Raw genomic sequence first — 27,698 nt, 5'->3', positions numbered from 1 at the left:
AGAATAGTGGCTCAGAAAAATGAACTTAGTCTTGTATTCTCAAAAGAAGCCCCTAGCAGAGATGATTTTTGGTTTTCTCCAAGAACTTTGTCTCACAGAACAAAATGCCTGGAACATAATAAGGTTCAATAAATGTTAATTGAATGAAAAAGTGGCCGGGCGCGGTGGCTCAAGCCTGTAATCCCAGCACTTTGGGAGGCCGAGGCGGGCGGATCACAAGGTCAGGAGTTCGAGACCACAGTGAAACCCCGTCTCTACTAAAAATACAAAAAATTAGCCGGGCGCGGTGGCGGGTGCCTGTAGTCCCAGCTACTCAGGAGGCTGAGGCAGGAGAATGGCGTGAACCCAGGAGGCGGAGCTTGCAGTGAGCCGAGATCGCGCCACTGCACTCCAGCCTGGGCAACAGCGTGAGACTCCGTCTCAAAAAAAAAAAAAAAAAAAAAGAAAAGAAAAAGTGTAAGCTCACAAAACACTTACCAAAATCAAACAATACTATTGCTTTTGGAGAAATGGTTCAGAAAATAACTGAAAACTTTGTGGTAAGACTAAGTGTGGTTTTCCAGTTTTATTATCTAATGTAAAAATTTGATTAACTTATCCCATCTCTTTTCATAATTTATGTCCTTTCACAAAGTTAAATCATTAAATGGCATGGTTTGAATAATGTAAATGTCATATAGTTAAAACAATTAACATATGTGGTAGATATGCATGTGTATTTTGTTTAACACTATATTCTTCAAAGAGCGAAAATAAAAATGAAAGCAACACAGTGACTGTTATTTTAGAAATATCAATGAATTTACAAATACAGTACTGGAATCTTTTCTCACATATCCAACACAAGAAAGACAAAGGAATAATTTCCAAGAAATTTTAATGTAATCAAACCCGAGGGGATAATTCAAGATTTAATAAAATTGCCACCATGTAATAGTTATCTGTAACAAAGTAATCGGGCACAAAATACCTGTTTTACAAGTCATTTGAAAGGTATCTCATTTGCATGAGTCATAAATGTGTGGGTTGACATAACAGCACTGTTTCCTGCCACTAAGTTTTCAGTAAATATGTGATTGATAATATTCAGTCACCTTGGATTCCAACTCATCTCTTTGAAATGTGAGGATGTCTAAAAAAATCAAATGGTATTAGTGGCTCCAAAAGAAATTAAGAAACAAAATAATAGTGTGTGTATTTCTTGGGGTGGGGGGGAACAGGGAAGTAAACTAGAAATTAAGCACTGTTACTGTGTACCTATTAGTTTTCTGTAATTGGTTACACAAATGAATACGGTTCTTTTAAGTTAGAAAACCATTCAAGACACTAATGCAGTAATTACCATGCAAGTTACCTAGGGAATCTAAGACTAATTACTGAAGCTACTGATCTTCTGGGATAAAACTTGCTTACCAGAAGTTTCCAGGGTTTCACAAAGGAGCCTTCAAGGGTGAAGCAGAAGTGGGGAAGGAGGAGTAGAGGGTGTCTCATATCATGTTTAATTTAAATTTAAGCATCTCAATGTTATTCTCAAATAGCTGAGTGTCACGTTCAAGCAAAGGATTATCCATCATTTTTCTAAAAATCAGAGGGAGAGACTGTGAAGAGCAATAATTTCTTAGACTGAAATCCAGGTAGATTTTTCACAAATTATTCTGTGCATTAGCTTGTCCTTGGAGGGAAGGGGGTAGGGACCTCTTATAGGAGAATCAATCAAATTTTTAAAAGCAGAAAAAGCACACACCTCAACATCGTTGACTTTGTACAGCTACAACTAAAAGAAATTAGATACCAAGAAAGAAGAGAGAGCAGGACATCTTCAAGTCTTACTTAAATCTCTCTCTGAGTATCTCACAAAATGCAGTATTCAACTAGTATCTCACAAAATGCAGATTCATAGCGGAAACTTAGAATCTCTGGTAAATTTCAGGTAAATCTGAGCCAGACTCACACCTATGCTTGGGATAATCACGCCATCATGGAAAGTGAAAAAGGCAATTGAATCCCAAACAGAGTCTCAGGGCCAGAAAGATCCTTAGAAATACATTAGTCCATGTGGAAGGTCCTAGACTCCCTGAGAATCTGATGAAAGTCACAGATTCTTTTCCCAGAAACACGTACAAAATCTCACAAACAATTTCGAGAGTTTTAGGAAACCACTTTCATGAACTTCAGATTAAGAATCTTCCTAGTTAAGCCTCTCATATTTCCAGGTAAAAGCTGAAGGAAGTTTGAGACTCAAGCGCCAAGCTGCCAAGTTCTCAGTGTTAAACGAGTAAAAGCTTAGGAATCTGTAAAAAGAGGACAAACCCCCCCGAAGCACAAAAAGAAAGTTAAAATTGCTGAGAAGATAGATTTAGAGAAGCCCTATTTCTTACAAAAGCCAGATGTAAACTGCAGTTGCTTTTCTTTTTTGAGAGAATTCATTTTCTCTTAGCATTTATATTTTCTCCAGACCACGGAAAAGGTCTTCTGTATCCAGTTGTCCTAAAATCAGCTCAAACACATCCTGTCCGAGATGCTTTCATCTTCTCTATCCAATTTCTCTTTGAAATCTTTCTATTTGTCAGTAGCAGCATGAGTATTTCAGATGCAAGATTTCTCATTTGACTTTATTTTTCTTCTCCTTCAACGAGAGAACTGGAAGTCAACAAGTAACCAAGTCCTACCAAGTCTTCAGTCATGGAGCAATTTATTGGGTACCATCTATGTGATAGGCACTGGAGATACAAAGATAAACAAGATCTCGCCATGTCCCCAAAGGGTTCATAGTGAAGCATCTCTCTCTTAATATTTTCATAACTACCATTGATGTTGTAGGTGGTCACCATTCTGTAGTTACTTGTCTACAACCAGCCCCTACCTGCTCTGATTTTTCTACACTACCCCTCCCTCCTAATACTCCAACTTGCTTTCATTCATTATGCTGTCCGAATACTTTCCCTAAAACAATAAATTCAATTTGTAATTCCTTTGCTAGCAATATTCCTCTTGGGCTCGTGGTATCTACAGAATGTCTGTGGACTTTACTCTGATAACCAGATCTCTGTGCATCAGATCCTTCCTTGTCTACCTGAAATTATCCCCTTTACCTTGCGTGCCTAATAGTACAAGTTCATTGCTCTAACCCAACTGGCCTTGAAACTTATTGGCCTTTCTTCCTGGCCTCATCAGCCCCAAATTGGTCTCACCCTCCCTTTCTAGCCACCTTTGGAGCTATAGCTTAAGTTCTGCCTCTTTTCACAAAACATTTCACAAAACTATATCCCACAGTGCTCTTGCATTAGTATATCACAGTATTTGTCTAAATCACTCATTCTGCTATTCAATCACAAATATTCATATTTATATTTCTTGTCTTTCTAAAGTGACTATAAGTTCTTCAAGTTCAGTAAGAAAACATTACACTTTTTTTGTTTACTTTCATGCATCCATTTCTTTAATTTTTTTTTTTTATAGAGGCCCTTTTTGTGCCCAGCACTCTACCAGGCATGAAAAAAGGCTACAGTGCTCTGACTTTGTAAATCTTAAATATTTGCGGCTGAGTAAACTTTATCTTTTTTGATAGCAAGTGACATATTTATTTAAGAAAAATAACTTTTAAGTTCTCTTATTGTTAGATCATTTGACCACAGGAGTCCTATAATTTTCAAATAATCCCTAGGTGTCAACAGTTGGAAGTTTCAAAAATCGGGTTGCAGATGAGTTTAAAATATGTTGACTTGTTTGTATTCTTCCAAATTTAATGTAACTTTTGTAATTGCTGTTTAAAAATTACCACATTTAAAAAACTCACATTCTACTGTTCTTCAATTTGGTTGGTATAAAATACTCGAAGTAAATAAAATTAAAAATAATTTAACTACCTGACATCTATAATTAAAGGGAACATATCTATAATACCGGCTTTATAAACAAGCCAGAGATTCCCCAGATTTGGCTAGCTATATTGGTAAAAATTTAGGAAAGTAGGTGGTTTATTATGATTTAATTGCATAGATTTCTGTTGAGGGTTTCTATAATTTAGTTTAGAAATATGCCCATAAAAAGAACATTACAATATAATAAATATTCAAGTCAATAAATAAATGTGTCTGTGCCTGTTCTTGGGTTACCTTCCCCCAAAAGAATCCCCAAGAAGGGGATTTCCTTTTGCTCTTATCAGGCATCTAAGCTAAGGGCGGATCTAAATCCAACTCAGAATGGAAATGATTCGAAGTTGGCCTTCAGTTCTTTTTTTTTTTGAGACGGAGTCTTGCTCTGTCATATCATCCACGCTAGAGTGCAATGGCGTGATCTGCAACCTCTGCCTCCCGGGTTCAAGCGATTCTCCTGCCTCAGCCTCCTGAGTAGCTGGGATTACAAGTGCGTGCCACCACTTTTGGCTAATTTTTTTTTTTTTTTTGTATTTTTAGTAGAGATGAGGTTTCACCATGTTGTTCAGGCTGCTCTTGATCTCCTGACCTCAGGTGATCCCTTGGCCTCCTAAGGTGCTGGGAATACAGGTGTGAGCCACCGCACCCAGCCCCTTGAGTTATTTTAAAAACTGGGTTTTCCAGGGATTCAAAGTTGGCCTTCAGTTCTTTTGAACAGTGTTTTTTCCAGGGATTGCTGGAAGCTCTGCTCAGCTTCTCTGCCTCTCAGCCAAATTTTGCTTTTGTATTCGGCAAGTTCTTTATAAGAAAAACCAGCCCAAATTGATGGGTTCCCTTCACCTTCTGGGCTTTAGTCCTTTAAATTCTCCCTGCCTTAGTGGTGCTCCAGTGTCCTCACACAGGTGTTTGGTATACTTTGTTTTATTTTCATTACTCTCAGGAGGCTTGGTCTCAACTTAACAGCCACAAGTAAAAGCTCCTATACTCCCTACTTGGATCATTACAGTCATTACAAATCTATCTTTCCAGCTAATTATCTTAGATTGATCCTCAGTAGCTCACGACCTGAATCTCTCCCTCTTCTTGTCTATTCTGTATATGCAGAAAATCAGACTCTGTTATCACTTGCTAACCCTGTGATCATTTAGGTTATGATTGTGCAATTTTCAATCTCATCTTCCTGCCACCAGGACCTCTCAAATCCAGTCTTAAATAGATTGGATTTGGCATAAAACGTCCTGGAAATGAAATAAACAGGAATCCCCTTTCCAGCCTCTCTTCCTAAAATATCAGGTTGGAAAGATGTTTAATGGTATCCTGCAGGAAGTCATGATATCCATGTGTCTACCCAGTGGAGGGAAGATACCCATTTTTAGCTTTGACACCACCAGGAAGGTACTCTTTCACCTACTGGGGGTGGAGCAGAACCCTCCTCACATTGGCAGCAGAATCAAAGGCAGTTGGTCCAATCATACCAGCATATTCTGCTAAAGAAGGAACAGGCAGAGCCACTACATAAGGCAAACAAGAAGAGCTGCCTTCCCATATAAAAAAAGAGAACCATACTGCAGATATTTCTTAAGAGTATTTTAGGGGAAAACAAAGTCTCTTTAGTAATATTTTTTACAAGTTTAATGCTTCAAGTAAACTTTGAAAATAATAAGTAAAGATAAAGACATGTCTCTGGATTGTAATAGGATAAAAGAATTTGGCATAGGACAAAATTGGAATGGTATGTACAGGAAAGAATCAGAATGTGGGAAAAAAAGGAGGAAGAGGAGGAAGAAGAAGCAGGAGGAGGAGAGGGAGGGAAGGAGGGAGGAAGGAAGGGAGGGAGGGAGGAAGGAAGGAGAAGAAAAAGAATGAGGAGGAGGAAAGAAGAAAGAAGAAAAGAAAAGGAGGAAGAGGAAAAAGAAGGAGGAGGAGGAGGAAAGAAGAGAAAGAAGAAAGAAGAAGAAGATGAAGAGGAAGGAGGAGGAGAAAAAAGAAAAGAAGCCTCCCTCAAACAAAAACCAGAACAATCCAGACCAAGCAAGCACAGAGACAACTGACCTTGATTTATGATATGTGGAGGTATAGTGGGTAAGAACTATTAGATAAGTATTGATGCTCCCTCACTGCATATTGCTTTGACAAAGTTAATTTCTGTCTGGATGGGCTACAAGTTCTCCAACCACAGCCCTATAATGGTCAAGTGACACCTCCTCTCTGGGTTATTACTTAGAGCAACTCACGCCCATGAATGTCACTTGTGTTAAAAAGTGAATGAGGAAAAACTGGAAGAAACAAAAGTTGTTGTTCTAAAGTGATGGGATTATAGATTATTATGTTTTCCAAACATTCTTTAATACTATGATATTTTATTTACTAAATAAATAAATACCAAATATCAGTGGTACCAAAAAACACAACATCTTCTAAAATATAACTTAAAAACATAATAAAATCTTTCTCTTGAATTTGGCATTTCCTGTAATTAAAACAGTGACATAATGCAAATTTCTACACAAGAAATGGAGATGGAATGCCCTGTGGCTCATGACAGGGTCTTAGAATTCAGTCGGCCTCATTGCCAGCTGGGGTTGGTTCTACTTCTCTTTTTAATAACATATTGCCTATTTCTCTACAAAGCAAATGAACAAGACACTTTTAAAATCTCATATTATTTATGAAAAAAATTACCTAAAATTTGCATATTCTTCTGCTTGCCGTTTCCATGGACAGCTCTGTATATCTGTGATAATCTGAAGGTAGTCGTTCTCTGAATACCTAAAAATTAAATGTCAATAGAATTAGAAAATAACCATCTCATATGTGAGTGTTCTTAGAAGATACTTTTATAATCTACTCACTTTAGTCTAAATATTTTATGATACAAGATGAGGCAGAAATAATTAAAATCACACTCATTTCAAAACACTGAGAAAATACAATTTGTAAATGATTATTATGCTGGTTTAGGGATTTATAACTTGCACATATCATAAGCCAAGTGTAGTATTAAAAACCATGACAACACACCAACTCACATATATATCTTATGGACATTGCACCTTGGCTTGAAATAATTGACAAATAAATATATCTTTATAGATGTTTTATAGATGTTTGCCATAAATACATACTCAATAGATTTTTTTCAGACTCTAAGTTCACATATTTACCTCGGAATGTATAGACAAAAATTTCCTCCAAATAATTATACTAAGTTATAATTTTGAACTGTATATTCAACACCCGGATTGAACTGTTGAGAGAGAATTTTATTGACGTAAAAATCTATAGCTAGAGTGGTATAGTTTGAGAAGCACTGAGCAGGATCCCAGTCCCCAGTAGATCTCTCCCTATGTGAAATTCCACCATTAAGTATTAATTTATAAAGCACAGAATATCCTTTAGTCTTTGTGTTCTCATTTGAAATGCAAATATCCCTTTGAGTGAGAAAACTCTTAAACTTTATTTCAATTAGTAACTTATTCATTAGTTGCCAGCTATTAGTGATCAAAGGCTCTACAACAATGAGATAGAATATATGTTGAAGACATAATGGAGAAGAAAAATGAAACCAGACTGATATCTAGATTGACAGAACGTGATGAAGAGTACTGGGAATGTAAAATATGAAAATACATATGAAAGACTTTTTCTTATTTTTCTAAGTCTTCTTGAAAGATAATTGTTTAAAGTGACTATAATAATATTTGAGGTGGGGTTATATATGTAGCCATAAATGCATGACAACTACAGAACAAAAGCCAGAAAGAGGTGGAGGTGGGGAAGTGGAAATTGAAGTGATATAAATCATTTGACAACTGACAGCAATAAGAAAAAGATGAATACTCTTCACCTAAAACAACCAGCAAAACCAAACAAAATCATAAAAATGTTATCATAAAAATACTCAATCCAAAGGAAGGCAGAAAAAGAGAGAAGGGAATAAAGAACAGGTAGAGAACAAACAGCAAGATGGCAGATTTAGGCCCAACTGTGTGACTAATCTCAACAAATATAAAGGATCTAGGCATACCAATTAAAAGGCAAAAAATGTCAAACTGGGAGAAGATGAAGAAGAAGAAGAAGAAGAAGAGGAAGAGGAAGAAGAAGAGGAAGAAGAAGGGAAGAAGAGGAAGAAGCAGAAGCAGAAGAAGGAGAAAAAGAAGAAGAAGAAGAAGAAGAAGAAGAAGAAGAAGAAGAAGAAGAAGAAGAAGAAGAAGAAGAAGAAGAAGAAGAAGAAGAAGAAGGAGAATAATAATCAACCAATCCACATGTTGTCTACATGAAACATATTAAAAGTAAAAAGATAAGAATATAAAAGTAAAAAGATAAATAAAAGTAAATAAAAGTAAAAAGATAAGAATCATTAAAACAAAGTTAGAAGGGCTATATTCATAGTATATTTCTGAGCAAGGAATATTATTACAAGAAAATAATATTTCCAAGCAAAGAATATTAATGAAAACAATGAGATTAGAGTAGAAACTGATAAAATCTTTAAAATTCAATGCGATCAAAAACTCGTTCTTTGAAAACATCAATAAAATTGATAAAACTCTTGCCACACTGATTAGAAAAAAGTGAGAGAAGATACAAATGACCAGTACCAGAAATGAGAGAGGATGGAGTGCTAAGAATCCTTAAAACATTAAAAGTATAATAACTTTATGCCAAAGCTGGTGACTTAGATGCAATGGATATATGTGTTGAAAGACACAAACTACCAAAGGCCACTCAAGAAGAAATTGATAACAAATAGTCCTATAGCCATTAATAAAATTGATTTTGTAATTAAAATTCTTCCTGCAAAAAAAAAAAACAAACAAAACACTAGGCCGAAATGGCTTCATTGAAGAATTTTATGAAACATTTAAGGAATACTAATATCAATTGTAGGCAAAGTCTTCTAGAAAATTGAAGGGAGTAAGACACTTCCCAGCTCACTATATGAGAACAGGGTTACCCTGATACAAAATAAGGAAAAAATATTCAAAAAAAAAAAAAAGGCCAGAATTTCTTATAAAGATAGATGCAAAAAATCCTCAACAAAATATAATTGAATTGAATCCAACAACATGAAAAAGGATAAAGCACTGTGACCAACTGAGGTGTATATCAGGAATTTGGTTTATTTTAAAATCAATCAAGGCAGCTCACCATATTAACAGAATAAAAAAAAAACACAAATAATAATCTCAGCACACAAAAGGATTTGACCTGATCCAACATTCAGCAATGATGAAAACTTTCACAAAATTTAATGAAAAACAGAATTTCCAACTTGATAAGCGCATTTTACAAAAACACCTATGGCTAGGATCATACTTAATGGTGAAAGACTGAATGATGAATGCTTTCCCCCTACAATCAGGAAAAAGACAAGCATGTCCACTTTTACCATCTCTATTCCACATTGTATTAGAGGTCCAACCAATGCAATAGAGAAGAAAAGGAAATAAAGCCATCCAGATTAAAAAGGAAATAGTAAAACTGTCTTTATTCAGAGATGTCATAATCATCTAATGATCATAGAAATGATGTATACATATGCCAACACTTGACAAATTATACACTTGAGTTGAAGTTCATTGAACATTACTCCTCAAAAAACTTTTAAATGTTTATTACTAAACTAAAAATTGTATTTTCCATGATGCTATAACTAAGATAATAAGCACTATATATCAGCTGTTTTTAAGGATCAAATATTTAAAATTTGAAATATGATTTATTATGAACCTAGAGTATATTTAAATTGATATGCTTTTTTAAAGAGTTCCCTGGATAGCTAATAAGTTGCTACCCTCCTATGAGCTCTCAGACTGCTTTGACCAACATTACTATAATAGCCTCTCTCACGTTAAATTTAATTATGAGTTTACATGTTGGTTTCTCAGTCTGTCCCTTCCCCTCAGGACTTTGAGGACTGACCATTTCTGGCCCAGCACAATCCCTACGACATGCTGATTTGTTTTTATTAACCTAGGAAATGCATTTTATTTATTTATTTATTTATTTATTTATTTATTTAGAGATGGAATCTTGCTCTGTTGCCCAGGCTGGAGTGCAGTGGCGTGATCTTGGCTCACTGCAACCTCTGCCTTCCCGGTTCAAGTTATTCTCCTGCCTCAGTCTCCTGAGTAGCTGGGATTACAGGCACACATCCCCGTGCCTGGCTAATTTTTGTATTTCTCATAGAGATGAAGTTTCACCATGTTGGTCAGGCTGATCTCGAACTCCTGACCTTGTGATTCGCCCACCTCAGCCTCCCAAAGTGCTGGGATTACAGGCCTGAGTCACTGCGCCCAGCCTGGAAATGCATGTTTAAATATAAATACAACATGTAATAAGGTCATAAACTATTCTGAATAAGCTCAAAGCTTGGATTATGGTTTCCACTTAAAACTTCCCTCAGTACTGACTTCCACTGACTTTTCCTATTTACAAATCTCCCCATTTAAAGCCCAGCCCTCCTTCAATTTATCTATCGCTTGAGAATTCTCACATTAGAGCTAATAGCTCATTAGTCAATTTTCTCAGTCCAGTAATCCAATTCACCCTTCTTAATTTCCCAGTTTCTTAGTATTAAAGGCATGCGTGTGTGTGTGTGTGTGTGTGTGTGTGTGTGTGTGTGTGTGAAACTACTACCCCCTTTTTCCATGAGTAATGTATACATTATCTATACCCATCTTCCTTTTTGGGCTCCATCAATAGTAATCAATGTAGAACTTGCCGATTAGGTCACAGGAAATGGAGAAAGGGGGTTATATTGCTTGGTAGTAGAGATCTAACCTCTGCAACTTAAAGAATACAATAAATCCCTATCTCTTTTTGGCTGACTCTTGGACTTGAGGGAAATCTCCTTTCTCAGCCCTCTTTGTTGGCATGGCGTGGGTTAAGGATCCTCTCGTTCCTTCCTTCATACTTTATCTTATTAATACTTGGGAGTTGGCTCATACAAGCTTATGGGAGCTGACTGTTAAGTTTTCAGGAATGTTGTGAACAGGTTATTAAACCATTGGTAGCTTGAAATCAGCCAAAGTTGAAGCATTTACGCCACAGGAATTGGCAAATTTGACAAATCAGGTTTCTCTGCTTCCCCCCTCCACCCAAGCTAATAGTAAAACATGAATGAGCTCACCATAGCTCGTATACTTCTCATCCCAGCTGTGAGCCTATTGGCCTGGCTCCCACTCATTCATTATCCCCATAGTTTGAGCTTCACTGAGGCTTGCTGAAAAGGCCAGATAAGATTTTGCTGCCACTTCTAACTCATCAAATAAGACTGATCCAGAGTGGTTCTGGGTTGTACAAAACTAACATGTAGCATCCAAACAGCAAGGACTACCTTGGCAAATTAAAGATGACGTTATTAACACCAAAATTGTGTGCAAATGCTCCTGAGTATATAATAATTTTACTTTAGCTTACTTGAAAAGCAGAGATTTTTTTGCAATCATTCTTGCCTGTATATTGAGCTTAGTCTGGAACATTAAAATTGCCATCCACGGACAATTGGGAAAAACATGCATTGTAGAATATGGATAGCCTTTAAAATATTTTGTTTTAAACATCCCTCCCCCTGTATATTGTAGCTGGTTCCAATTTAACCTAATATTGAAAGATGCCAATCATAATGTATCTAAGTTTACTGGTAAGTTAGCTGAATAAAACAGCCTTTGACTTTATGGTCACTGATATGTAAAATGAAGTGAATACCTTATAGCAGACCCATCTATTATTAGATATACTTCTGGTCATTTTATATTGGAAGACAGTCCTCAAGGTACTTACTCCCTGAGATTATGTGTTCAAAAAGTTATTTTTATGTCCAATCTAGAAATGAAGCCTTATCCTCTGATATTATAGAGGGGAAAACAAGAATAAGGGATATCAAAGGGAAGTTTTTTTCTAAGTGCTTGCCCTTTTTAGTGAAAGTTAAATCACCAACAGCTTTTTGAGAAAATTAAGATTGCCACAGGATCATCGCAACTATAAAATGGAAGCATGGTTGCAACCAAAAATCATTTGAGGAGGAAAAATCACATGTGTGCTCCAGCTGTGGGCCAATTTGGGGATAGGCGTGTCTCTGCAACAGCTTCCTGTTAAGTAAAATGTTCTAAATCACATCATATTTTCTGCACACTTACATATAGAGTTGATTTTCAGTTTACAAAGCATATATCTCACCCCAAAATCTTGGGAGGTAGCTCTGCTTCAGATATCATTTCTGTGTTTCTGGATGACAAAACGGAGAGTTGTGAGAAGATAAACAGCTTGCTCAGTATTGCATTGTATGTAGATGAGCTAAGAATTAAACTCATGTCTTTTGATTCACATTCTGGCTCTTTCCAACATATCATGTTGTGTCTCATCTATTTTCATAATGAAACTGAAAACTAATCCCATCAGAAACGTTTTCTGTCCCAAGACATACAATAAATCACACTAAATAATGCAGCAAGTTATGTTCAAAAGAATAAATAATGTCTATTTAAATCATTATTAGTAATACTCAAAATGAGCCACAAATTATAAATAACCTACTAAATGATAATAAATGTCATATTAAAATTTTAAACATTTTCCTAGAAACGTCTCTTTGAAGATGAAGACCCACATGCTGTGACTAGTTTTATCTCAATTAAGATATAAATAGGGCTTATAAAGCACTAGAATTTATGGTTAATTAATTAAATGATTAAATATTTACAGTAGTTCCCCCTTTCGTATGGTTTCATTTTCTTCAGTTCCAGCTACCCATGGTGAACCACAGTCCAAAAATATTAAATGGAACATTCCAGAAATAAACAATTCATAAGTTTAAAATTGTGGACTGCTCTGAGTGGCCTATGAAATCTCACATCGTCCTGCTCCATCTTGCCTAGGATGTAAATCATCCTCCGTTCAGCAGATCCACCCTGTCTATGCTACCTGCCTGCTGACTTAGTTACTTAGTAGCTGTCTCAGTTATGAGACTGAAATAACATGGTATATATAGGGTTCTGCACTATCTGTGGATTCAGGCATCCACAGAGGGTCTTGAAACATATCCCATGCAGATAAGGGAGACTACTGTATTGGGTACTTACTACGTACCTAGAAGTTATCTTGGAGATACTCATTTACTAGTCTTATTTAAGCAGCTGAGATACCGACTTGGTTTCCTATGACATCTCTTCATGGTGAAAGCCCGCCATTTTTCATCCATTGAAATAGGTGGGGATAACACAGTAATATTAAGTCAATAGTTTTCTGAGTGATGTTCTGTGTAGATCAAAAAGTCTTTTGCAGCATTTTCACCAAGCCCCTGAAGAGCTCAGCTCTACTTGAAAATAAATTCTGCAAACGAATACAGTGCTACAAGATGTTCAGTCAATACAGTCAATCATTTCCACTGAGTAATACTCTTTGAAGGAATAGCTAATGAGTGTATGAAAGCTAAACTAGAAGTGCGTGGCAGGTAGACTGAGTTGAGCTATGCAGTGGCACTGACATTTTATCCACTAAAGGTAAAAGAGTTCAATTTACATTGTTTTCAGCTATGCACGATGGTAACTTCTAATTAGAGTGTCATGGGTCTTGTCAACTGGCATGGGAAAAAGGGATGTGAAACTTTTATTTTCTCCATATCTTTTAATGTCCCTCAGACAAGTTAAATAAATATTAGAACATAGGTTCAGAGATTAACTCCTGAAGATGCCAATGTACTTCTTCACAGCTCCAGTGAAATCTCCAAAGTGCTAAAGTGTATTATTTGAAAAAGCCAGGTGTTCTTTTTTTTTTTTTTTTTAGGGATGCTTCCTTTGTTCTAGAAAATTAACTTCTCGGGTACAGGTATTAGGCATATACTTAAGATGTGCTAGGAAATGCTGTGAGCATTTCCTATGCTGTGACTAACCTTAGCCAACCAAGAAAGAATGGTGTATCCATTTACAAAGAGGTGGGATGTGAGGTAGGAAAAGCTACACAGATTGGTGGAGCACATTAGGGCCATCAACAGGGTAGAGTAAGAGAGCTGTTCTCACCCCCAAATCTACAGGTGACCCAGAAAGAGCTGTGATTGTAGGTGAAGACAAGGGTGGTAGCCTTTGGTAGAAGATGCAGTCATCCCTAATCCCAGCTCACAGGAGGAATCCAGGGGAGTAAATCCCCCAAACTCTCTCTCCTTCCATTCTCCTGCCAATGACTCCCACAGGCTGAACTTAACCAAAAGCCAAAGGGTAAGAGGGTCCAACTAATGTAGTCCAAGGAAGTCAGCCTCAAGGACATGCAGCAAGAAGAAAAAGCACGGATGGTAGATCTGAATGATCAGATCTTATAGCACAAACGGCAATCTATTCATGATGCTATTTCTCAGCATTATTTTGGGGTAACTGAATTGCACTTCAATGGAAAATTTGATACAATGCCAAAATCAACCAGTAGCTCACAGCAAAACACAAAACAGAATTTTCAGTTGTATTAGTCCATTTTCATACTGCTAGGAAGAAATACCAGAGAGTGGGTAATACATAAAGAAAAAAAAGTTTAATGAACTCACAGTTCCCTATGGCTGGGGAGGCCTCACAAACATGGAGGAAGGCAAAGGAGGAGCGAAGGCACATCTTACATGGCAGCAGACAAGAGTGTGTGCAGGGGAACTGTGCTTTATAAAACCATCAGATCTCTTGAGAACTATTTACTATCACAAGAACAGCACGGGAAAACCCATCCCCGTGATTCAATTACCTCCTACCAGGTCCCTCCCACGACACATGGGGATTATGGGAGCTATAATTCAAGATGAGACTTGGGTGGGGACACAACCAAACCGTATCACTTCTTCTTTACAAATATCTGCAACCTGCAAATATATCACCAGGATAAAGAGAATGAATAAACAAATAATGAGTCTGATATTTAAGATTTTCATATTTCCTCTTGTCATACAATCACTATAAGATTTCTAAAGATGAAAAAATCAATGGCCCACTTTTCAAGGTTCAAGGAAATCTCCAGACATATAAGAGGATATTCAGAGATGAAAGTGACAATTTAGTGATCTTATACCATCGGTTTTTACAAATAAGACCTATAAATTGCAGAGTCTGATAGAACCAATAAATTCACTATTTCACTATTTCTTGAAGTTACAACAGTAAATGAGCAAGCATGCACAGAACACCTGCTAAGATTCTTAAGCCATATATGAGTGGCTGTTAACCTTTTGCATCTTCAGTTGTCCCAACTCACATACGCTGAGTTGTCCCTTCCCTCCCTCTTGACTCTCCTATGCACAACTCCTATATCTATTACATATCCCTACAGCACTTATCCTTTTTTTTCATGTATTTATTGAAAAAATATGTATTGGGCATTTGCTATGCATGAGACACTGTTCTATGCATCAGTAGTAATCAACACAACACAGAAATCTATGTCCTTCATGGTGGATTACAGGCATGGTGGCTCATGCCTGTAATCCCAGCACTTTGGGAGGCCAAGGCCGGCAGGTCACCTGAGGTCAGGAGTTTGAGACCAGCCTGACTACCATGGATAAATCCCATCTCTACTATTAAAAAAAAAAAAAAAAAAAAAAAAAGTAGCCGGGCATGCTAGTGCACGCCAGTTACTTGTGAGGCAGAGGCGGGAGAACTGCTTGAACCTGGGGGTCAGTGGTTGCAGTGAGCTGAGATCACACCATTGCACTCTGGCCTGGGCAACAAGAGTGAAACTCCATCTCAAAACAAACAAATAAACAAACAAAAACACTATGTGCTCATGAAGTTTATATTGTAAGGGTTGATAGCAAACTGAAATAATACATACATTAATAGAGTGTTACAGCGCTAGGTACTTCAACATACTAAGTAATAAAAAAAAAAAGAAAAGAAAAGAAAAGAAAGCAGGACAATAGGGAAAGAAAGTATTAGGAACAGGGTTGCAGTTGATGTAGGGTGGCCAAGGAAGCCCTCACTGAGAGGTGATAAATGAGCAAATACTTGAAAAATGTATAATTAATTAATTAATAATTAGTAAGCTGTGCAAATATGAGGGGGTGCAAGTGTGGGCAGAACATTCTGGGCCAAGTAAATGACAACTGCAAAGGCTGGAGATAGAGGCAGGCATGGTGTGTTTGAGGGACACAAAATGATCTGGGTGGCTATAATCCACCTCTGAGTCACTCCTGAATCCAGTCATGATGGTGGCAGGAGATGAGATCAGAAAGTTAATAAGAAGTCTGATGGTATTAGCCTTGCTACTCAAAGTGTGGACCTGAGACTAGTGGTATTGGCATCACATAGGACAGGCTTGTTAAGAATGCAGTATCTCAGGTCCCATCCCTGATCCACAAAATTAAATCTATATTGAAACAAAATCCCATAGGTGATATGTAGTTAAAAGTTTTTATAGCTTGATTGCAATATAATTTGTATGCCACATAATGCACCCCTCATACGTGTACTGTTAAGTGGTTGTTGTTATATTCACAGATGTGTTCAAACATCACCGCAGTCAATTTTACAACATTTTAATCACCTCAAAAAAAAAAAAATCCTGTATCCTTTATCACCCCCTGCATCCCGTAAGTTTTGGTATGCCATATCTTCATTTTCATTCATCTTAAAGTATTTTCTAATTCTCCTTTTGATTTTATAATTATTATATATTGCTAATGGATGACCTTAGTCATTATAAAATCTCCTTCTTTATCTCTTAACTTTTTTGTTTTAAAAAGTCTGTTTTGTCTGATATCAGTAAAGCCACTCCAGCTTTCTTGTGGTTGCTATTTGCACAGTGTATCTTTTTCCATCCTTTTACTTTCAATCTATTGTATCTTTGAGTCTAAAGTGTGTCTTCTGTAGACAGCATAGAATTGGATCTTGTTTTTAACTCAGTGTGACAACCTCTGACTTTTGATTGGGTGATTTAATCCATTCAAATTTAATATTGTTATTTTATGTCTGCTGTTTTACTTTTTGTTTGCTGTATGTTTCACATTCTTTTTTGTCTATTTTTCTTTTATAGCTTTGTTTTGACTTAGGTAAATATTTTCTAATGTAACATCTTACATCTTTAATAATTTTAACTATTTTCAATGTGATTGCTCTAAGGTTTACCATACACATCTTAACTTATCAGAATCTGCTTCAAATTTATACTAGTTTAATTGTAGAGATACATAGAAACATTATTCCTACATAGCTCTATTCTTTTTTCTCCTTTATTATATTATTATTATAGGTATTACATCTATTAATGTTACAAACCCAACTGTACCTTGTTATCATTATTACTTTATCATCTCTTGTCATTTCTATAGCACAGTATACCTTTGCTCCAACCCACTTCCTTTGTGCTGTTAATGGCAAACATATACATATATATTTGAGAAGCACTTGTAAGAACCTTGTAGGTCACTGGAAGAACTTTGTCCTTTATTTTGAGTGAAACTGAAAGACTTTGGAGCAGAGAAGTTATCTGTCTACTTACAGAAGTAGGATCCCCTTGCCTACTTTGTTGAAAATAGTCCTTAAGAGAGCAAGAGGTGGAAGTTGGGAGAAAATTAAGAGATGTTTGCCATCATCCAGCAGAGGGATGAAGGTGGCTTAAACCAAAGTGGGATTGGTGGGGTTAGGAAGAAATCAGCAGCTTCTGGTTTGATTTGAAGGTAGCCAATACGATTTAATTATAGATTGGACATGGTATGGCTAAAAAGAGAGGAATCAAGGATAACTCCAAAGTTTCAGGCCCAAGCAACTGGCAGGACAGACATGTCATTAACTGATATAGGGAAGAGTGCTAAAGTGCAAAGTTTACAGGGAAGTCCGGGAGATCAGTGTGAGATAGACTAGGTTTGAGATCCCTTATAGACATTCCAGAAATCCTGTGACTGAACAGGGATACATACAAATCTGTGAAGAGGTTCAGGTGGGAGATAGAAATTTGGGAATTGTCAGTATGGCACTTAAAACCATGAGACTAAATGAGGTACTTGAGGGATGAGGATGAAGAGAAATGACGCCTGAGCATTGAGTTCTGGACATACAGTGTCAAAAAAAGGAGACGTGAGAAGGAATCTACAGTGAAGAATGAGAAAGGGCCAGGTGCCGTGGCTTATGCCTGTAATCCCAGCACCTTGGAAGGCCGAGGTGGGAGGATGACCTGAGGTCAGGAGTTCGAGACCAGCCTGGCCAACATGGTGAAACCCCTTCTCTACTAAAAAATACAAAAAAGTAGCCGGGCGTGGTAGCACACACCTGTAATACCAGTTAATTGGGAGGCTGCGACAGCAGAATTGCTTGAACCCGGGAGGCAGAGGTTGCAGTGAGCTGAGGTCATGCCACTGCACTCCAGCCTGGGTGACAGAGTAAGACTCCGTCAAAAAAAAAAAAAAAAAAAAAAAAAATGAGAAGAGAAATCCACTGTATGATAAATATTTGTTTAAATATACGACTCTCTTAATATACTGTGGACTGCCAAGAAATAGACATAATGTATTTATTGTCATGCTGCTTGTATACAAGAGTTCTGAATCCCTTCTCAACCATGTATACTTTGAAAAAGCTTCCCAGTGAGTCTAATGCACTCTCCAGGTCAAAAAGAACTCTTCCTGTGCTTGCCATGGTATTGGGCACATAGTAGTTGCTTTGCGTTTCTGAAGTTAATATTTAATATATGACTAGAACTTAAAAATGTCCAAAGCTTTCAGACATCAGTTTTGAATGATGACAGTAATTAGCCATCAGCCAGGATCTTACCAAGAGAACCATACTGATACCCAAGCTGCAAGTAAGGTACTGCTGCGTAAGATAATGCTATCTAAGTACATTTCTATTATGGACGCTTGTGTAAAATAAGTAACAAAAAGTGAGGAACGTGTATTACTATTTTGGAGCTGGATCACTTTTGAATAGTTTCACATTATACAATCAACATCCAATGCCTTTTTCTTTTCAAATTTCTGACTTACAATTCTGCTGTCATTAAGAGTGGCGCCACCGGGCACAGTGGCTCAAGCCTGTAATCCCAGCACTTTGGGAGGCAGAGGCGGGGGAATCACTTGAGGTCAGGAGATTCAGACCATCCTGGCCAACATGGTGAAATCCCGTCTCTACTAAAAATACAAAAAATAACCGGGTGTGGTGGCGTGCACCTGTAGTCCCAGATGCCTGGGAGGCTGAGGCAGGAGAATACCTTGAACCCAGGAGGCACAGGTTGCACTGAGCTGAGATCGCGCCACTATACTCTAATCTGGCGGCGGAGCGAGACTCTGTCTCGAAAAAAAAAAAAAAAAAGAGTAATGCCGGCCGGGCGCGGTGGCTCACGCCTGTAATCCCAGCATTTTGGGAGGCTAAGGCAGGCGGATCACCTGAGGTTGGGAGCTCGAGAACAGCCTGACCAACATGGAGAAACCCCATGTCTACTAAAAATAGAAAAATTAGCCGGGTGCGGTGGCGCATGCCTGTAATCCTAACTACTCAGGAGGCTGAGGCAGGAGAATTGCTTGAACCCGGGAGGCAGAGGTTGCTGTTAACCAAGATCGTGCCATTGCACTCTAGCCTGGATGACAGTGCTGCACTCTATCTCAAAAACAAAACAAAACAAAACAAACAAACAAACAAAAAAGAGTGGTGCCTTGGAGTAGTGAAAAGAGAATAGTTAGAATTTTATCCAAATCCCAGCTCTGCCATTTGTAACTGTCTGATGTTCTGGAAGCCATCCTCAGAGCTCATTTGTCTCACTTGTAAAATTAAAATAGTAAAATGTACTCTGAAGAAATATTGCAAGAACTATACATACATTTAAATTACCTGGCAGAGACTTAGCCCACAAAAATGGTAATTGTGACTATCACTATTGATAATTATGGTAATAATAATTATCATCGTTATGACAAAAATAGAATAATGTAAAGCATTATGAACTGAGTAATGGGTTAGTTATCCATGACTATGTAGCAAATTACTCCAAAACTTCGTGGCTTAAAATAACAGTAAACATTCATTATTGCACAGAACTCACGAAGTCTCTTATGACCTTTCTTGAAAGTCACACATTATTTCTGCAATATTCTGTTGGTTACACGGGGCAGCCCTCTTTGGGCTGACAGGGACTATAGAAGTGTATAAATACCAGGAAGAGAGGATCTTTCAGGCTGCGATCTGAGAGACCAAAATAGATAGCCTTTTATGAACTAGGAAGGACCACAAGGTTAGGAAAACAAAAGTTACCTGCAGATCGAGGGTACAGGGCATCTAGGACGGCAACTCTATAAATTCCCATGGCTGTAAGAAAAACCACACTCTTTCTAAACTCCCTAATAGGAGCTATTAGGCAATTTATCAGGCTGATTTATAATCCAGATAACCTTAGCTATGATTGGACGGAGGACAGCCTTACAAACATTGTTTGCTGGCAAGCAACTCCAGCAGACCTTAAGCCAGTTTCAGCAGTTTATAGAGGCTGTGCACAAACTGTCTTTCTGTCCTAGAGTTCACCTTTTGACATAAGGAGCCGAATTCCACCTCATTTAAATGCTAAAACCCACCCCAAAGTGAATATGGGATGTATGTTACATATATAGCACATGAACTTGACTCCCCCTTATAAATATGCATAACTTTTCCCCAAAACCTGCTGAATATGCTTGACTTTACCATGTAATACAGACCCTGTGAGGCATAAAACCCAACCCGCTCTTCCTCTCTTTAAAGAGAGAGCACCTATAGTCCACGTTGGAGACTCTCTTCCCAGTTTGCCAACTGATATTGCCAATAAAGCCCTCCTTTCTACCATTTTAGTCACCTCGCAGCTCTGGCTACCACACATAGCAAATAAACTATACCTTTAACATTGCCTGTTATATTTGAAGACATTGAAAACAGCAACAGATTTGCTTTCTTTCCCGATGCCACTTTTAAAATTGAAAATAATTCAAATTACTTCTCAACGACTTTAAATAAGTTTGATTATTTTTATTGCCATGGTCTTCCCAGAAAGGCTTTGTTCAAATGACCAGTTATTTGAGGAAGTATGAGGAAGCCTTCTGATATGAATGTGTAATCAATATTGTAGTCTAACTAGCAAGCCAGCATTTCCATTTTTCTCTGAGAGAAAATTCGGTTTTGTTTCCACTGACAAGTACTTATAATAAAATAATACACGATTCCAATTTTCAGCATAGTAAATATGATAGTAAGGAACTCTTACCAAGTATTAGTTAAGGAATTCAGATTAGGATTATGCTAGCTATTTTTTAACATCAACAGCCACAATACACACACACACACACGCACACACACACAAACACATGGGAAAAATACAGTCTTTTATTTCTCATCCTCCCACTAACAGATTGCATGACTTTGAACAAGTCATAATACCATTTTTTTACCTTTAAACTGAGGGAATTAGATTAAAAAAAAAAAGTCATATATGCTCATAGTTGAAACAAACAATATACGAATTCAAATAATTTAAGAGAGACTATGCTTTTAAACTCTTAGATTGTGATTATTTTTCATGTACTCTTTGAAGTACAGAATGATTGTTAAACCACTTTTTAATAAATTTGACATAACTTTTGTTTAAATGAGAACATTTTCAAAGACTTCTATCATACTTTCAATATTATTAGCTCGGCCGGGTACGGTGGTTCATGCCTATAATCGCAGCACTTTGGGAGGCCGAGGCAAGTGGATCACCTGAGGTCAGGAGTTCAAGAGCAGCCTGGCCAACATGGTGAAACCCCGTCTCTGCTAAAAATAAAAAAATTAGCCAAGCATGGTGGCGGGCACCAGCTTCTTGGGAGGCTGAGGCAGGAGAATCACTTGAACCCAAAAGGCAGAGGTTGCAGTGAGCCGAGATCGTAGCACTGCACTCCAGCACTCCAGCCTGGGTGACAGAATGAGACTCTGTCTCAAAAATACATACATACATACATACATATATATATATTTAGCTCAGCTGCCCTCCCAACTTGAAATTTTCTATCAGCAAACATAGCCTTTGCTTTGATTACCAAGAAGAATTTCCCAAAATACTAAGAATGTAATATGTTGGTATGAATGGCTGTTTTGTGTTGATGTATTATTTTCTGATCTATAGCTCTTCTTTTCTTCCAATTTCATATATATATATAGGGTCTCACTCTGTCACTCAGGCTGGAGTGCAGGGGTGTGATCACAGCTCACTGCAGCCTCAACCTTCTGGCCTCAAGCGATCCTCCAGCCTCAGCCTCCCAAAGCAATGGAATTACAGATGTGAGCCACCATGCCCAGCCTTGGAACTCTTAAAAACTGATGAGAAAAGGCAAGGTAAAAGGTCAGAGGTGAGTAGAAAGACAAAAATGGGCACATCGCTTTAAAAAGCAATCAAAGCACCACAGATTTAAAGCAGAATGGAAACAAGTCACACAGCATTCTAGGCCAAGAAAATCTTGTCTATGACCAAAAATCTTTCTTTCTGATGGGCAACTTGAAACTTAGGATACTTGCATAGTTAGCAGGCTGTCAAGTGATATGCTCACATTTGGGCTTTTTGAAGCTTGATCGCCCATAATTTATGCCTTTTCTTTTCAAGCAGCAATCAGGTCATGTTGTTCTCTCCAGGATAATAGAGTTAAGAACACTTAGGGCAAGTCTTTAGTTCACATTTCACCCTGCAAAACGGTGCCTCCTGAGTAACAACTTTATGCCACTCCATGAAGAAGATATCTTTCAGAAAATTCAGTTGTTCCCGGTGATTTTAAGTGGTACAGCATGAAATAGCTCATCAAATATAGACACTCATCTATGGCGCAAGCTGCACTTAGTCTATGCAAGGCAGATGTTCCAAATCTGGATTCTGAGCATTTGTATTTTACCCCAGAAAGCTATCTGAATACAAGTGAGCCCACCATGCCCTAGCAATTGTGCAGAAAGTCACAGGGCAGTGGCTTACACGCTGTTCCTTAGAAGACATCTCAATCCCTTAGTAGAGGATCTATTTAAATGCTCCGGTGCTCAGAAGATGTACAAGATTGCTGCTGTTTAAAAAAAATGTTTCTTCCCACCTTTAAGAGACACCCTAGAGGCCTATAATCAATAGAATGATCAGAATGGTAGAGCTATTTAATACATACGTGGCAGAGATGCCTGGCAGACTACCACTGATTGGTTCTCCCTTTCTGTAGTACACACCTGTTGCTACAAGCAGCTGCACAGCCACACACTTCATTCCCAAACACCCACCGCACATCAATGCTACTTGCATTTTATTAGACAAAACCCCCAACATGTCCCTATGTCCCCAACATCTACAGGGCCAGTACCAGATGGCAGAGTGAGAATGGGAGTGATGTGTGCTCACTGCAGGCTGCATGCAGTATCAGCTTTCTCTTTATTAGTAGTCACTCTTGGAGCAGCAAGATGGTTGAAAATGGCTTCATCTTAAGATGGAAGGAACCAGTATCCCTGAATCAACATCGCGGGGAAAAGCCACCCAGGAGGGTTGGTTGCCTGATAAAGAAGGAATATTTTGCACTGTGTGAGAGAGAGTAAAATTTTGTGCTCAGACTTCTGAGTTTTGAGCGATTTTGTTAGAGAAGTGCGTCTACTCTAACCAAATGGTAGAAACTGAACAAAGCAAATGGTACATTTTCTTGGGAGCCAGGACTCTTGGGGGAAATGAAAGAAAAGCATAAAAAAGAGAAGGCAAAACAACAGAAGCAGAAAAACCCAAGAAAAGGAAATGAGTTCATTTCCTGGGTCAGCACCTCTGAAGTATCTGCTCTTAGAAAAATCATTTCATTTATCTGAGGCAACGAACAATAAGATGGACAGCTTGGATAGCCATAGAGACATTTTTCTAAAAATATAAGCAAGAAAGATTACAAATAATAAGTTTGCCATACTGAAAAATGAGCAAACTAGCAGTGATAAGAAGGCTATAAAGCATTTTTAATACAGTATAATATTTTATCTGGGAGATAATGTACTAGAAAGAATAGAGCTACAGAAAAGCAGAGAAATATTCAAGGAAAAAGACAGGGCAGGAAAAAAACAGAAAAGTACAGACTCAAAATAAGAGAAAGAGTCAAAGAAGTTAAAATAGGTTTCAAAAAAGTATTGGTTTATAGATTTAAAATTTTTTTGAAATCTAGGAATTAGAGTTTGTCAGGCCTCTGAGCCCAAGCTAAGCCATCATATCCCCTGTGACCAGCGCGTATACATCCAGATGGCCTGAAGCAACTGAAGAACTACAAAAGAAGTGAAAATAGCCAATTCCTGCCTTAACTGATGACATTCCACCATCATGATTTGTTCCTGCCCCACCCTAATTGACCTTGTGACATTCCTTCTCCTGGACAATTGAATCTCAGGAGCTCCCCACTGAGCACCTTGTGACCCCTGCCCCTGCCTACGAGAGAAAAATCCCCTTTATCTGTAATTTTCCACTACTTACCCAAATCCTATAAAACTGCCCCACTCCTGTCTCACTTTGCTGACTCCCTTTTTGGTCTTAGTCCGCCTCCACCCAGGTGATTAAAAAGCTTTATTGCTCACACAAAACGTGTTTGGTGGTCTCTTCACATGGACACGCGTAACAGAGATGGTATAAAAATGCTTTGAAAACCTAAGAAATACATTCATTCAATCATTTGTTTATTCAACAAAAATTGATTGAGCAATTGCTGTGTGCTGAAGCCTTGTGATTGGCACCAGGGGATAGACATGTGAACAAGACATTGTCCCATTCATTTTGGAGCTCAAAATCTGAAACACAGAATAAAGAATTATGGCACAAAAGACCCTATCCCACTCATTCTCCTAATGGCAACTGCCTAATTTCCATTTATTCAAAAAATACAGTTAAGACTAGGGGAGAAAAAGGGCACTTTTCCCTCCCACTATAACTCCATCTTTCTAAATCCTATTTTAGCAATGTGAAAGGGACAGATAGGCTGAAGAAAGAGAAGATTCTAAGTTTTTAACAGACCATGACAAAAATAGGGCCAGATAATTATTTCTAAGAAAATGAAATTACTTTTTTATCGCCATACACTGAATGGCTTTCCCCATTGTGCTCCCTAAGTCTGTAATAGCACACACAGTCCCTGACCATAGGCAATACAACCAAAAAAATTAGTCTCCTGTGTGCAAAACAACACTTTTATAACAATAGGCAATTCATGCCTGCTCTCTCTAGACCTTTGCCAGAACAGAATACCAGTGCAGGCTAATTATATGAGCTAGCTGAAAATCGCATGTGTTTAATGGAAAGGCACCCCCCTAAAGAATTGCTGAGAAAAGGTCTTAGCACCCAAAACAAAACAACAGAGAAGGAGTGAGAGGGCAAAAATGGGGGTATGGGCACCCGGCATTCTCATTAGCATGCCGCAGTTAACCACTTTTGTTGATTCACATCAAAGAGTTGTCAAATTCTCTGCCTTGAAAAAGATGCCTTCCATGATTAGAGAATTTTCTCCCTCTCTCACTCAAGTGTTTTGCAAAAACACAGATATTTGTCACTCTCAAGTTGAGAACTTTTGTCACTTTGGAAAGCAAAAACAGGTAATGTCAGAGATCACTGAAGAGAGTCAAAGGCAAGTTTCAGTCACTAATTTGCACATCTGTCAAGCAGTATAGCCAGCTTTCCACAGGGTCCGGTGGAGCAAAGACCAATTTGCCCGTTCTACTTTTCCTGCATCATTTTGTCACACGTCTGATGTGCAGAGGGTGCCACAAGAAGTTTGGAACTCAAGTCCCTCAGGAAAACCTTCATAAAGATCCTTGTAACACCCACATACCCAACAAACAACAAACAAAACAACAGCTTCAACATCAAAACCGGCATGTAGTGCATTTCCAGTGCATGAACTACTTTAAGTCCACCCCCAAAATCAGTGACTTTATCTTGAAAGGGGAGAAGCATTTGCAAAAGTGTTCGTTCCAACCAGTCTATAGAAACCTAGAGTCCTGGCAGGAATGATGGCCTGCTCCAATCAGGGAATTTAAGAAGGGCTTAAAGAAGGGACTTTTCAACCAGGCGCAATGGCTCACGCCTGTAATCCCAACACTTTGGGAGGCCGAGGCGGGTGGGTCACGAGGTCAGGAGATCAAGACCATCCTGGCTAACACGATGAAACCCCATCTCTACTAAAAATACAAAAAATTAGCCAGGCGTGGTAGCACGTACCTGTAGTCCCAGCTACTGGGGAGGCTGAGACAGGAGAATCGCTTGAACCCGGGAGGTGGAGGTTGCAGTGAGCTGAGATCGCGCTACTGCACTCCAGCCTGGGAGACAAGAGTGGGATTCCGTCTCAAAAAAAAAAAAAAAAAGAGAGAGAGAGAGAGAGTGAAGGGACTTTTCCCAAAGATCTAGGCAGGTTGTAAAGAAATACAGGGACAATAGTAGGGGACTATTAACAGCTTATCCCTAAGTTGAAGGGTCCAGTGGAGGGAATGGGAGAGAGGGAGGGAGAGAGAGAGAGAGGGAAAGTAGGAGTGAAAGTGAGAGAGAAAGAGTAAGAATAAGAAAAGGAGAGGGTGAGAGTCCTAATAATAACCTTAGCGTTTGTTCAGTGAGGCAGCCCTTCTTTCAGTCAAGGATGTAGGCCAGGAGTGTTGGGTCACACCTGTGAAAGGAAAATATCTTGGGCCCCCAAAATCACTAAGGAAAACTCAAGCTGGGAACTGCTTGGGGCAAACCAGCCTCCTATTCTTTTCAAAGTTACCCTCTGCTCGCCAAGATAGGCGCGTATCCGATTGCCTCCATTGGAGAGGCTAATCAGAAACTCAAAAGAATGCAACCGTTTGTCTCTCACCTGTGACCTGGAAGTTCCCTCCCCACTAGGAGTCTTCCTGCCTTTGCTTCAAGTTGTCCCGCCTTTCCAGATGTACTTCTTACATATATTGATTGATGTCTCACGTCTCCCTAAAGTGTACAAAACCCAGCTAGGCCCGACCATCTTGGGCACATGTCATCAGGATGTCCTGAGGCTGAGTAACAGGTGTGTTCTCAACCTTGGCAAAATAAAGACTTTCTAAATTAATTGAGATCTGTCTCTGATTTTCTGGGTTCACATTTTGGTAACCATGAAGGGATTCTGAGTGGAGATGCCCCTGACCTCTCACAAATCTCCTTTTGGTGCCTGGTACCAGCATGAGCTAACTTTATAGCTCAAATCAATAGGACAATTTGCTGAGGTCTGAGAGCACCTTCCAGAGAATCCCTGATCTCCCAAAATCTGGTTGAGATCTAAAGTTTATTTTGCTGTACAACTCCTTTTTGGGGGACTTTACTTGCTTCCAACTGGAAGGCATGACGATGGAAGGCAGGTACCTCCTTTATGGAGCTTGAGCTCCCTTCCAACAGGGAAGATGAGTTTTGTTTCATTTGTTTCCTGCTTCTAGGATGGTAGAGAGCAGTCTACAGCTTGAGACCCATCACTAAGAAACTGGTTTGGGATTCTGTCTTGCAAATTACTTTAAACAACAAACGTTAGTATTTAACAACCAGCTGGTGTTAATTTCTGCTTACACTTACAGCACTCAGAAATCATATAATTTGTGTGATCATTGTTAGTTTTGCTTAATGGTTTTGTTGTTTGTTTCTGTCTTGGTCAAATCCGAGGAGGAACCCTAAATTATGGGGAACAAGGTCTCTGAAGTGGGAGGAAAATGGCCATCAAAAGGAAAAAAAAAGATTTTTAATTTTAACTACAAAAGGGGCTTTATTTACATAACAAGGCCACCTTTTTGCCAGCCAGACCAAACTGAAAGAGCAATGACTGTACTTCTGAAACAGCAGCATTTTGTCCTAGCTGAAATATGTAATAAAATTTTTAAAAAAAATTTTTTT

General features: G+C 38.3%; 1 protein-coding gene across 2 annotated transcripts in view; it reads right to left on the bottom strand.

Annotated features, from left to right (window-relative positions):
- LOC105488224 (ST8 alpha-N-acetyl-neuraminide alpha-2,8-sialyltransferase 6) overlaps positions 1–27,698 on the bottom strand; it is a 71,525-nt gene that overhangs the window by 36,994 nt on the left and 6,833 nt on the right. The window contains exons 1-2 of one of the 2 annotated variants that reach the window (XM_024794873.2): positions 12,020–12,090; positions 6,558–6,644 (exon numbers count right to left, since the gene is read on the bottom strand). In XM_024794873.2, coding sequence (XP_024650641.1) covers positions 6,558–6,644; positions 12,020–12,021 — 89 coding nt within the window. In that variant the 5' untranslated portion in view covers positions 12,022–12,090. Of the gene's footprint in view, positions 1–6,557; positions 6,645–12,019; positions 12,091–27,698 lie in introns of those variants that run through there. The other variant, XM_071070426.1, reaches the window with a different exon arrangement.

The sequence above is a fragment of the Macaca nemestrina genome, chromosome 9 (assembly GCF_043159975.1).
Source record: "Macaca nemestrina isolate mMacNem1 chromosome 9, mMacNem.hap1, whole genome shotgun sequence".
In the NCBI taxonomy this organism is placed as follows: Eukaryota; Metazoa; Chordata; class Mammalia; order Primates; family Cercopithecidae; genus Macaca; species Macaca nemestrina.
Note: the sequence above shows the minus strand (reverse complement) of the source record. Positions and strands in the feature narration are given on the sequence as shown.